Source organism: Octopus sinensis, unplaced genomic scaffold (genome assembly GCF_006345805.1).
Source record: "Octopus sinensis unplaced genomic scaffold, ASM634580v1 Contig13678, whole genome shotgun sequence".
Taxonomy (NCBI): domain Eukaryota; kingdom Metazoa; phylum Mollusca; class Cephalopoda; order Octopoda; family Octopodidae; genus Octopus; species Octopus sinensis.
The window spans coordinates 6,061-20,427 of record NW_021833028.1 but is presented as its reverse complement, the minus strand read 5'-3'; the positions used below and the strand labels follow the sequence as shown (position 1 = coordinate 20,427).

The 14,367-nt window shown below is 36.6% G+C and overlaps 1 protein-coding gene across 1 annotated transcript; it reads left to right on the top strand.

Annotated features, from left to right (window-relative positions):
* Positions 1-2,545: 2,545 nt before the first annotated feature.
* Positions 2,546-2,962, top strand: LOC115229848 (homeobox protein DTH-2-like). Its single transcript, XM_029800123.1, has one exon. The coding sequence runs from the start codon at positions 2,546-2,548 to the stop codon at positions 2,960-2,962; it is 417 nt and encodes a 138-aa protein (XP_029655983.1).
* Positions 2,963-14,367: the final 11,405 nt, after the last annotated feature.

The window sequence follows — 14,367 nt, the reverse complement described above, 5'->3', positions numbered from 1 at the left end:
CGCCTGTTCTTCCGAGGAGTGCGGAATCGAGTCCTCGCATGATAAACCCAAAAACAAGTCCAAAGAGGCTTGTTTCTTTTTATCTAGTCTTCCTTAAATGCAGACATACCAAAGAATGTGTTGCTGTAATATCGTGACAGATTGGGAATTATGTCGGTGGCCGTGGATATGATGTCTGAGGGGATGTAATAATAACGAATGTAGTGCACTAGACCAGAGCCTGCGTACTGAAATGAAAGTGCATCCCCCATTTCATCGTAGAGTTTCTCAAACGTTCTAAAATAATTAAATTAGAAAAGCAAACACAGAATAAATTGATTCAGGATGCAGCCGAGGGATGGAAATCAACCCCAAATTAAATATCTGCATTAATTAATGAAACAATTGCCTGATGTTCCAAAACATATCTTCCGATGGCAAATTGGGCAATATTTGTGCGGTCAAGACAGTCGACACAGTTAGTGCGAACAACCCCGGATTGTGTCATCTGCTCGTCCAGTCCAATACACTCGTAGTATTTAGTTCTGTCCACAATCTGGCGACTCAGCATCCTCAACCTTCCCAAGACCAGTTCATTAGGAGTACTGATAGACATAGATTAATACTTTTTCATGTCGAAATGTATGATTTCTATGCGGTTTCCAGACGGAAGGAATTGGTTGAGGTATTGTACAGCCGATTCGAGTTGATCCCCCAACTGGGACTCGTCGGAAGTCACATTTCTGCGAACAAGGTCGAGAACAATAAGAGGACATCCAAATCTGTACAGCAATTTATTAAAGTGGCGAGCAGTGAGAGTGAATCGAGGATCACAAACGGAGACTATTTTGAGGAAAAGTGAAAGTACGAGTAATAGGAGGTCTTTTCCCGGCAGTGTTGTAATCTTGCATCCAAACAAGTGGGACTGACCCCCTGATTTGAACAAAAGAAGAAATTCGGAGACCCACAGACCTGTCACACACAATATGTTCGATTTCTACTTGATTGGCTACATTGCCCTGAATGTGAGTAGCTAAACGTACTCGTCCGTCACTGCCTCGTCGAAGATACCTTGTGCCTGCAAATCGAGCCGACCTTCGAGCGAGGAGAGCAATGGACAGTGTGATTCCGTATATGTGAATTCCTATGTGAGCAGAGTGGCATACTGTACTCCCTGAAGAATCCGTGGACGAGGGTGAGACGCCAAATGGGACTACGGAGATGTTTAAGGAGAAATCCATTCCACATAAACTGTTTGGCAGGCTGGTTGTGAAGATTGTTGTGTTGGTAAGAATTGGTCATGTCGTAGGTGTAGGAAAAGTAAAAATGGCATGTCAAGTCCACCGAACTAAACAAATTGTACAGTCTGCAATATTCTCACAAAATCACTTTTTCTCCGTCCTGCTCTGGACAATATTGAACGTGTTGGAAATGTAAATATTCTCCACATGGGCAATGCTGTACACTTTGTGGTGGCCAATATCCCCCACGTACGAACGCCTGGTCACTACGAGCATGTAGAACCCGTCCGCCAGTTTGATAAAGCCCAGAATTCCGAACGCCAGAAGGGCTTCTACAACCAGTCATGGTCACTCAACTGTCTCCTCCCTCTGCCTTGAACTCTACTTTGTGTTTCCTGAGTACGTGGTTGAGTTCTCTGCGATTGAATTGTCGATCCTTGAATTTATTATATATATCTGTACCTCCATTGAGTCCAATAGCATGTCTTGGCTGACGTTTCTGTTGATAGTCAGTACCCAGTATTTGTCCTCCACCGTGCCTTCCGACCCCACACAGACCACATTCTGGGGTAATAACACTTTCGGATACGTTTATTGTCGAATATATTCGAATGCTTCTTATTTTCGAGGACATCACACCAAACACTCTGATAATTTATTTTAAATTAAAAAATATAATCTTCCACCTCTTTTTATTACGGATTCACCCAAAAAATCTCCACGGGATTATCAAATTTATTATTCGTGTCCTCATTCCGTTTGGATTAATTGAGGAAACCATTCAATAATGTGTGATGAGTGAACAATTTTTGTCCACGACTGATATTCAGCAGAGTATAATACATGCGGAACACGTAGCGTTCATAAATTAGTTAAGAAATATTGGCGACGGTTGATAACAATTAAGAAACGTCGAGAGTGCACCAAATAATGTCGACAAGCTCTCATAATTTGTTTTCTCAAAACTCAAAACGTCTCAACAACTCAACGGATAACAATTTGTTCAATTCCGTACCGCGCAGTCAGAATTATCCCCTAATGCCCTCATACTCGACGGACTTTCCCCCTTCCAACGAATATGCTATCACACCCTTCAACTACCATAATATGCCTCCTACCAACTACTACCAGGACTTCCACTACTGTACTCTCGACAATCGAAAAAACGGGCCCCTGGAAGGCAGTTTTTCTTGTATTGTTTTACTAATAAAGGAATATAGATGATTACCGATACCCTTACCAAGTACAGCCAATCAACTCCCAATTCCACAATTTTATGCATAACTACTCTAACAGTCAGATTGCATGTTTTTAAACATGTAGGCATGAATACACAACCCATCATGTACAGACCACACGAGTCGTTGAAAATAAGCAATTCAAGCATCCCCAAGCGAAAGAGAAGGAATTTGTTCACCCCCGCTCAAAACGCAGAGTTGGAGACACGTTTTCGATCTCAAAAGTACTTGTCGGCCCCCGAAAGGGAACAGTTGGCCAAAAGCATAAACCTGACAACAACACAAGTAAAAATATGGTTCCAAAACCATCGCTACAAGTACAAGAAGTATATCAAGGAGAAAGAAAAAAATGCCCCGGACGAACCAAACAAAGAGGAGTCACTACTTTTAGATGTTGAGTCAAACAAATACTTCCAAGAGGACCAGAAAGTCTGTTTGGAACGAATGGAAAAAGGGGACTACTCACTTGATGTTAAACCTTTTAAAAATTGGAATAATATATGAATATTAGTGTTGATTTTATCATGTGATAATTTGGTGAAAATGGCATTGTTTTGACCGGATGTCAGCAAATCGAGGAAACAGGCCTACATTGTCCGGACAGTGTCAACAACTCATGATCAGATAAGACAGGTTGTTAAATCACGGAGAATTGATATTTAATTAATTTATTGAGTGGTACAGCCAGCAGTGTATTCCTAAGTGCCACTTGGAAGCCTCACTAAGAATACCACCAACTGCTAGCATTGTCAATTAAATATATTTTTCTGCACTTTTACAGACAGGTCACGAAATGATGTTATGCTATGTTCCCTGCGTTATTTTTTGAACTAAAAAATAAAGGATTCACATTCCTTTCGTGCAGAAAACTAACCAGATTTGCACAAATAAAATAATTAGTTTGTTTGATGAAAAATAGTTGGCTCATTGGGATAAATAAAATAGAATTAGAATCGATTTAATAAACATTTTGTGGTTTGATAGAATTAATTAGCAGTGTTAGAATGAGCTGCACGTTTAACATTCACTACGGATATTTGGAAGGAATTGTTCGGGGATTCAAATCAGGTCTTCTAACCAGGTCGGACTACCAGAATCTGATGCAGTCGGAAAACCTCGAAGGTACCCAACCTGTGCCCACTTAGACGTAAAACTCCACCTCCAGGAAACAGACTATCAAACGGCCATTTCCAAGCTGGACGTGCTGGACGTAAACGAAATAGAAGAAAAACTGCAAGAAAGTTTTGTGACGCAATTCAACTACATTCGGAGTCACGCCACAGGCCAACTCAGTCGGTTCCTGGACTACATAACGTAGTGGTGAGTGATAAGGCAGGTATGGGTACATGATCGAGAATGTCGTCCTCCTCATCACAGGCGTAGTACACGACGTCCCAATCGCCGAGCTTCTCCCAAAGTGTCACCCCCTTGGCAGTTTCCTCGAAATGGGGGCAGTTCACTTGGCTACCTCATCCGAAGATTTGTACAGGAGCATAATGGTGGACACTCCTCTGGGTCGGGTCGCTTGATTCACGTAGGTCCCTACTTTGCGGGGTGTCTGTCGGAACAGGACTTGGACGAGACCAACATTGAGATTATTCGGAATGCCCTGTACAAGGCCTATTTGGAGGACTTTTATAAATATGTGGGGACTCTCGATTCAGTGACTCGTCAAGTGATGGAGGAAATATTGCAGTTCGAGGCCGACCGCCGTGTTTTTCTCATCACAATAAACTCCATCGGACGCACAGAAATGGCAAAGGACGACCGATTCAGATTGTATCCCAACTGTGGCCGACTGTCCCCGTTTGGGTACATGCGCCTGGCCATGGCTGACACCTACGACCAGGTGCGCTCGGTGGCCGACATTTATGCGGTTGGTTGTGTTCCCGAGCGTAGGACTACCGACTTATTTTCGAGGATGGGAGTAAGGACTTGGAGGAAAAGTTGTTGGAACATGAGGTGCAACTGAATGTCAACTCCTTCATGAATCAGTTCAGTTTTTCCGTGTTTTATTCGTTTGTCCGGCTGAAGGAACAGGAAATCAGGAACATTAGTTGGATATGTGAGTGCATTACTCACGGGAACACCAATAAAATGGACAATTACATTCCCACCTTCTAACACTCATTTTTCACTCTTAATTTACTATGTTGTCGAATATTTTGCGATAAAACGCTAATTAACCTCTGTTGGTCAAAGCATGAAAAAATCCAATAAAATTGCAGTAGAAATCAGAGAGTGGATGTTTATTTATTCACTCCCCCACTGGTTGTATATAAAACTATTAGTAGCGTCGATATAGATTTTAAAAGAATGAATTTGCTGACAGATTAAAACCAAAAACGAGTCTCAGAAGAAATTTTGAAATTTCCAAGACAGAGGGATAATTATTAGCACATTCGCGAGAATAAGGAATTAATAATGTTTTTTCCCCTTGTGCTAAATCCTGGACGATTTTGTCTGTTAGACACACCCTCTTGAGATTGCTATTTTTCGAAGGCTGTCTAGGGCATCTCTATTTTTAGTAAAAATCCGGCATGCTTTAGTTCATTATTTATGCTCAGTGGTAGTGTCGTCCGTGGCCTGTCTCGAAGAAGACCCAAAGTATGTTTTCATGATGTCATTAGCAATTGGTAGCAGACTTTGCAAAATTTATTTTATACGAATAACTTAAAAACGTGTCAATGTCACTAATCATCACGTAAAATTTGTGATACTAGTATTCAGAATTAGAAGACATTCAGATAAAATAGAAATGGCAGGAGAAATGCGAATAAAAAATTGTAATCTTTTTTGTGCCTCAAAAATGACCTAGAATTACAATTATTTTTGCTGTTTGAATTATTATTATTATTTGTCACTTACGCAAATCATAAACTTAACTATCATAAACTAGTTTTCCTATTCCACGATTAATATCCTTTTGCACATGTGTTTTCATGGCCCCCTTGTTACTTGCTAATGCTTTTAGACATCGAGATTCTCTATATTTTGCAGTTTTCTGTTTAGTTTTGCTAAATCTTGGTTTAATCCGGCAGGTAGGGTGACTCTGGGATTTCCACAGAATACCCCTTCGGGTTGGATTAAATAGATTTCTATCCCGATGTTTGGCAGAGTGAAACTGCCCAGTCTTAATATCTGGCCAAAATGTCGCCATCTAGAATTCAGGATTTCTATGGAGATCGGACTCGATCTGTGACTCGTATTCTTATAAAATGAGTCATTTCAGATCTGTGAACACTAGAATATTCAAAAGTGAGTCATCCGACTCATTTTAATTAAATCTGGTCAGTTGAATTCCCGAAACGTGATTTATGAAATTGCTCAAAAAGTAATCAACTCGATTGAATTAAATGAGTAGAATGGCTTACTTTTTGTTAAATGGATGTCCATCAGAATTTGAGAATTGATTTTTATCTTTTTAACATATTTTGTGAAAATAACGAATTTTGTTAAAAAATCATTTTTAGAAAGGTTTAAAAAACAAATTAAAATAATTATTTAAGTAAAAAGTTAGACAATTTAGATTTCAAAACTGCAAAAACCGACTTCAACAAAGTTTCTTCTTCGGGCAAAGAATCTTCGATTTGTTCAACATTTTTTATATAATTGTCATATAATTGAATTTTACCATCCAATTGCTTTATATACTCAAATTTTTTAAGACGACAACGACGAGCTGCCAATTTATTCGAAAGTCTGCGCTTCTCAATTTTTTCAATTTCCTTTGGAAAAGTTTCGTATTTAGGAATTTGACAATTTGATAAATTCTGATCATAGTGAGTACTCGTTTTATCTTGACACAACAGATCATAACTCATCCCGGCATAATTTTGGTCATTGCTATTTATTCCTGAAGAATACAAGTTTGAGTAGTCAGGTAAGATATTATTGTCAGTAGGAATAAACCTCGTGGGAATAAAATTTTGATTCAAAAAAAATGAATCATAGTAACTCATGTCAGCAAACTGAGGTGGATACAAATAATGAGGCTGATTTAAGCACTCCTGGGCTACAAACTGACTCTGTTCGGGAGGGTACCATTCAGGAAAAAAATAGTTGTTGTTCGTATTGTGATAATTGCTTCTGTATTTGTAAACGCTTTGACTGAATTTGAGGAGGGGGAATTCGTTGAAGAAAATATAACTTCTCTCAACCGGTGAGGACATTCTTTATTATAACTAAAAACATTAGTAAAATATTTTTAAAACGTTTAACTATGATATAAATTTAAAAATGTCAAAATGACAAGGTCAAAAAATAGGATAAGAAAATGATTAAAGAATAAAAAACCGCATACTTTTTACGTATTATTCGTCAGTGAAGGGAGTTCTAATTTATAATCTACGCGTTTTCGTGAAAATTTGAGAAATTGAATATTCACTATTAATGATAATTGAATAAATAGTATGACTAATGATTTAAGACAACCATTCAATCAAAACATACAATAAACTAATAATTTATTAAATATAAATAATTAGTAAAAAATAAGAAATTAAGCAGTTATAACGACAGAAGATTATTTCACCTTTTTAGCTGTTTCGACTCAACGAACTGGTTCTTGATATTTACTAATTTAAAAGGGCGATGCTTGTTTGTCCTAGGATATATTCAATTTTACTAATTTTATTACAAAATATTCCAAAAATGTTTATTAATAATAAAAATTTATCTAAAAATAATATGAATTCTGTTTAAATGCGGATAAAACGATATAATTTTTTAAAAATATACGTCGAATTAGCGTAGACTTCTTTTTTAATCTTTCAAAATCTCAAAAGTGATTTTACCTTGTAGAGGTCGAACTCGAGTTGTATTTTTAATAAAAAATCATCTTATTTTTTCATTGGAAAATCAATTCGTTAATTAATTCGAGCAAAAATCAATAACTAAGTATAAATAACACATTTCAGAGGTTTTTATTGGATTATGAAGAGAAATTATTTCAAAAATTAAAATTTATGATAAGCCTGTTTAGATAAAGGATTATCATAGAACGAACACTGTCGCATAGGAAGTTTCTTAAAGATTTAGCTACTTGACAAGGAAAAAGCTTTTATTTTTGAAAAGGGAAACTTTTGAGGTTCTTTGCATCTGACAAAGCTAAATTAAAAATGAAAACTATTGAATAAAACGTAGTGATTAAAATTTCAAGGCTGTCACAATTCTGACCATTTTGGTAGAGATAAGCTTCTTATTTCATTAGCTATGGAATAAAAAGACTGCAAGTCTGTAAAATTATCTGACAGTGCGTTCTTTGTCAGGCAAGATAAGTAATTTAATTTGTAGTCTAAACAGTTAATGCGATATAAACCTTTTATTACACTATATTTGCTTATGCGCCACGGAACAGGTATATTGTTGATCTCGTGGATCTACAAAGATACTCGGAAAAAAACGATTCAACGTAGACGACTTAGTAATATCAAGAAACGACATCGTTTTAAATAACAAAGTCCTTATTATATGACAATATATCTGCGAAAATATATACCTTCACGCGAAAAAATAATCATTTTTATTCTGTCAAAGAAACTAAGGAAGAACTCGCAAATATACACATATCAATATTATCTAAATTAAAAATATATTTTTTCTGGAGATCTGTGCCCTGATTTCAGAAAGAAGCTTTCCGCTTTTAAGCTTTTCCACTCTGCTTTGGTGGTACAGACTTTGGTGGTGAAGTTAATTTTTGTTATATTTATTAGTTTATTTGATTTTTATTACTAAATTCAAGTTAAATGTCATATAATTAACAATTCATTAGTAGTCTATTCCAATTTTTTAAAAGAATTATTAGTAGAAAAATTCTGTAGATTATTTGAAGAATACATAGAATCTATTTTTATCATTCAAAAAATACCGTCAGTGCGATAACCAAATTAGAATGAATTTTGTAAACCGAATAAAAATTCGCGATGACAATTACCAGAAATGTTGAATTTAATGAAAGGAACAGTAATTGCTATAAGTAAAATACATATATAACCCCTTTAGATAATAATCCGGGATTAAATTTCTTTTCAAGTCCAAAAGAATAAATAATAACAAATATAAATGTTGTGACGAATATCCATAACAGTAAAAATATATTTGCACATAAATTAGCGTTTTTTTCAGTAATAGAAAGAGAAATTCCAAATGTTACCAAATCTAGAATCTACAAAAATGTATTTGGAGTAATTAAACTGATAATGTGACGGCAATGGCTGCATCTTTTGATAAAACATATGTTTTGTTCAGCATAAATAGTCACGATTAACCTAGTATATCATAAAAGTGATTAATTCAGTGAATATCATTAACATTGTATTGTTCTATTATAACAAAAATTTAATATTTATTAATAAAACTATTTATTCGTTTATATATCTAATGAATTTTCAGCTTTACGGCTTATCAGTTCCTTTCAAGTTCCCGTCTTGCAAGGGAGTGGGCACCGGAGCTGAGGCTCTTCCTATCTTCAGCGAAGTCTGACATCTTGATCATTAATGAGACTAAGGTGAAGGAAGCAATGAAAGTGGAATTTGAAGGCTACATGTCTATTAATATCATAATATACCAAAAGGATATCACAGTCTTGGAGACGACTGTTCTTATGCTATGAGTGCTTATGATATGGATCTCTTCAAGAGTTTGAATCTACACTACCTTGGAGTAATAGTCAACTGCCATGGTTCGTACGCCGACCACGTAGCTAAACAGAAGAAGAGGATCCTCAAAAGCTTAACCACGTTCCATCTGGATCCGGAAACGTACATATACAAAACGTGTGTACGACCAGTCCTCACATATGGCTACGAGGGCTGGCACGGTACGGAGGAGAGTGACTACCTTGTCGGAAAAAAACAAGACGTTTTGCATTGAAACTGGCTTATGGAGTATAACTTGATGAAAGGCTAGAAAGGTCGCAAGAATCTTCTGTGCCCACGATCCGGATGGTCTTGGAGAAAAATTGTTGACGCCGACTATAATTGGGGATACGCATTGAAAGAGACACTTCGGTACCTCGTTTAATCTCTATGTTAACTTATTTTCTTTCGGTTTCTGTTTTTTTGATCAATAAAAGACATTCCATTCCTTTCAAGTGGCGGTTCTTTTTCTGTGACTCTCGTCGTCTTCATTATTGATAATGTTTTTTTTACAATTTAATTAAAGAACGTCTACATTCCAATATATGACAGAATCCCGGGAAATTGTCACAATCTTAGCTTTGTAAATTAATTGGAATATTATATTTGGATTACCGAACTTGTTCCTATTTAGATGTACAATCAGACGACCCCACTAAGACACATATCATTCTCAAACTGTCCTCATCCAACAATGTTCCTAATAGCTGAATAAGCTTTCCTTTGCGAACAGTGTCAAACGCTCCGGATAGATCTATACCCAGTATGTAAACTGCCTCCCTCTTCTGAACTCACTTTGTCCCAAAGACAAGAATTTGGCCACGATAGGAGATATTCTGTGAAAAAGAATCAATGACAGTAGTTTTCGCAGAGATATTTAAAAAATTATAGGTCTGAGATTTTCTACCGGTTTAACCGCCTTCCCTAGTTTCTATACAGAAATTAACACTCCTTGTCCAAGTGAAACTCTGCTTTTGCGTAAATATGTCGTTTAGTATATCGGATAACTGATGAGCAAGTAAGCTTAGAGTATTTTGAAAGTTCTCCATTAATGCTATCAATACTCATACTCCTACCAGTTTTCATCTTTGTAATAGTTATTGGAACAGTTAGACATATATGAGTTCTAACAAACTGAGATATGTGCTCATTGTCATTTCTAAAAGGGATTCCTCTTATTTTTTAGTTCTCTTATTTTTCAGTTTTTTTATCAAACATTCTTCTTCCATAGTCATCAAGTAGAATTAACTCTTTTAGGCCTATCTAGCAAACGAATAGGTCGGAACATTTTTGGGCCATAATTGAGCTGTTCAGCTTTTTCGGCTCCGTAAGATTGTGAATCTATCAGCATGCATTTGAAATTACATCCAGAGATGATGTAATATATTTAGTCGTAAATAGGTAAAATCTCTCCATTCTGATTTTGTCTTTGTCCCACCAACTTCGTCATATGTCTTGCCGAATGTTTAAATGTCTTGTTGCACAAAAAAGATCAAATGAACTTCAGAAGTCTCCTAAAGCTGCGCCATTTGAGTTCCTTATTCCTCTACTATAAGCTCCGATAGAATTTTCATCCTTACGACGTGTTCTCACTTTTGCATTCCAGTCACCTCCAAGGAAAATGAGAAGAGAAGCACGTATATCGCCTATAGTCATGGCGAGATTTGAGTAAACATTTTCGACTTGTTTAGGACATTTCATTGCTATACCCATTGTTGATACATATGCTTTAATGCTGATCAGAAGCGCTTTCCCCAGCATTACTTGTAAAACTGAGATCCGGTTATTAATTCTCCAGCATTTGTAAATTGAGTTGGCATAGATTGCAAATCCACAGTCTTCCGGTTTTAGTAAGATAATCCTAAATAATCCAACAATCTCCTCGAAATCCTCATTGAGCTTAGTTTCTTGAAGGAAAGCTACTGAAGCTCCATAATAAATTAGGTTCTCAGTCAATTGTGTTCTTTGTAGTGAAGAGGAAATTCCACTGATATTAAACATAAGCACAAATTCTCCAGGATGTGTATTCGACATTAATGCAATAGAGAGATGTGTTTAAGAGGAATAACTATCTTTAGCAACTCTCCACAGTCAACTACAGATACTAGTTATTTGGGGACTCAGGACAAGAAAGTTATGTGGGAACAAATAAAGGGAATGTATACTAAAATCTTGTTCTCAATAATAAAAATGAAATAATTCAGAAAATTAAAGCGACGCCTCTGTCTGCAAACCTGCGAAGAACAGCACCACAAAAATGACAGTAAACATTAATAGAAATAAAATTAATGATATTAATTCATCATTTTCAGTTTCATGTGATGATAAATGATATAATGAACAGAGCAATGCTATTCAGGTACGACAGTAAGCCACAAAAAGAAATGATTACATTCATCCCGCTCAAAAGTCACACGTAGAAACGAATTTGTGATGTTGTGAGTTGAAGGGATAAACACAACTCACCTACTGGGGGTACCTATGGACAAAGCGCACAGTATGAGAGGAACACAGATTATTTTTTATCAACAGTCATTGGAGCGAGATGACCTTTCATTATCCACCAAAAAGCACTTTGGGCACAAATATTTTCCCCGAAATGTGTGAAAGTGATAAACCTTCTTATAATGATACAAACAGATGATTGTGAATGTTTGGATCGTTGTTGGGACAAATCAGAAAACCATATTCAGATTTTTGGCTTTTTAGGGTTTTGGAAATTGGTTCATCAAAAGGCCTTTTAAATTTCTCTAGTCAATGCGCATATTAAATTGACATTTTATTTTTTTAATTTTAATTTTATTAATTGTGAATAAATTAATATACTCCTACAAAAAATTCAAAACAAATAAATTTCAAATAAAAAATCAAATGAATTTTTTTCGTGGAGCTCCGGAGGATGATCCTCAAGACAATACAAATAAAAACCCAACCTTTAAAGACCAGCACACCTTGGAGGAGAGAATCGCAATATTCAACCGCATACAAAGCAAAGATAACGAAAAGATCCCAGTCTCGCTAATTTCAGAACATTCCAGGTCATTTTGGAGGCAGATCCCTCCTCCACCCTGCCCCAACTGATCAGGAATCGATTCCAGACGAGCGCACACATCGAATTCTCCCATTTGATCAACGCAGTGCGGTGACCCTCACTTTATAAAATTCAGACGACGACTCGACTTGGACAGTGCCCACGCACTTTTCTTTTACGTGAAAGGAAGGCAGGCAATTTCCCCTCAGTCAAAAATGAGTTATCTCTACTCGGTATGTGTGTGTGTCTATTGGCAGAAATACAAGGACGAGGACGGATTTTTATATGTCACATACAAAAATGAGTTGGTCTACGGCCGAAATTGATGCTTAACCTATTTTCTCTAATCATTCTGTTTGCAGGTGATTTAATTATTGCATCAATTGCTCAATAATATTGATGTGGTGCGGCACTCATTTAAACAAATTAACCAAACAGATAGTCTAATCCTGGATGTGTAGTTTGGACAGAATGTTTGAATAATTTTCTGCGGTGGTAATATTATTGGTAACTCATTTCTTGAGCAATTTTTCCGCGGAATAGGCTGACGTCTTCTAAAACACTTTCCAGTTTCTCTACTGACTCTTCTAGTTCTATGTTTTGTAGTAAGTCAGGTCCACTCCACATAACAAGCTTACTTTTAAGTTTATATTTTAATTCGCGTAAATAATAATAAATTAACTACAATTCACAGCAGTGTCATGTGAATGTACAATGTTCATATTTTAAATATTTCTACAAAGAAATCAGTCAAAAATGTTTTTATTCTAAATTTATTTTTAACTCTCAATTTGGAAGTTCAGTCGACTGTCTCTAATAAGGTGGTTGAAATACGTGTGGACACGATATTATAGTCAATAAAAATAAACCGGGCATTCTACGACAAAGTTACGACAAACATCAATACGAAGTTGGGATTACTTCTCAACAATTTTTGAAGCATGTGAAGTTGAGAAATTATATAAATACGATCTTTTGGAAAGCGAATTGAGGTTAATCCATAATGCAAAGGTGAATCGTTAGTTCTCATGTGGGGTGGAATAAACTACCAAAACTCCCTACAAGTCCATGACTCTACGCGTGCATATGTTCAGACAATCGTAATAAAAAAACGCTGGAGAACATGCGCGCGGAGTACAAGCTCTTGCCTACAACGGCAAAGCATTCGATGATAAACCACGAGACACAAGAGGAACCTGTGAAGGATACAGACGCTGTATTCCGGCCTATGAATCTGGCGGAAGGAGGCGGATCGATAGCAAAGAGAAGCAAATCGGAACCAAAATTTTCATAAGATATTTTTTCAACTTGAATGAATTTAGTAATTTGGATTTGTTTAACAAAACTCGTAATCATTTTATGATAATTCTTAAACCACACTTGGAGAAAAATCTGAGATTAAATCGTTAATTGCCATAACGACGCATTTAAAAACCCAGCTCCCGACAAGCGGAATGTCTCATGATTTCAAGACAACTCTGGCAAACAATCGGAAAGTCGACATTTTGTACCTCCAACAGAAAAAGATCATGGAACGCGAAAAAAGTAAGAAAATAATGAAATTGACCGACAAATGAACTGTTTGAGACATTCTGTTGTCCAAAGTGAAAAGACAGTCAGTGATGACCAAATAAAAAGAGGTTAAAACTTTTTTTCGATTGCAGAACACACTTCCCAACATTCAGTCGTCAAGGAAGTGGAGAATGTGACTAATTATAACATTTCCTTCACTTACTGAATAACCCAACAGATCAGAACATTTAAAATATCAAACAATAGCACAAATAGGAAATAAAAGTGGGGAAATTAGTCAGCCTTCTTTTCTGTCTTGCGTGGAAATAAAACGAAGGTGACGACCGTGTATATAAAGAGGACAACCAGGAAGACAGCCCAAGACACGACAATGGCAGGGGGTGGAGGGGTGGTCACCAGTTCCCACTCGAATTTGGTATAAACGAGCAACTCGGTGAAAATGAAAGCCAGAAATATCCACGACTGAGGACCGAACCGATTGCAGGAATCCCTGAATTGTGAATAAAGAAGACAACTCCAAGTCGACGTAGCTGTAGATCTCACGGAGGGCCACGCCACCGGACAAATAAATGATGGCAGTCCTGAGGACACACAGAAAGTGCGACTCGGGGATCCACAGAGCAAACTTTATGTAGAAAAAGTTAACTTGTGCGAGCAAAAACTGCCATGAGAAAAAGGACTGACCATAAAAATGACGAAAATTGTGA

Bases quoted from the DNA above. Each gene is read 5' to 3' on its own strand.
- LOC115229848 (XM_029800123.1), top strand. From the start codon at position 2,546: ATGAATACACAACCCATCATGTACAGACCACACGAGTCGTTGAAAATA.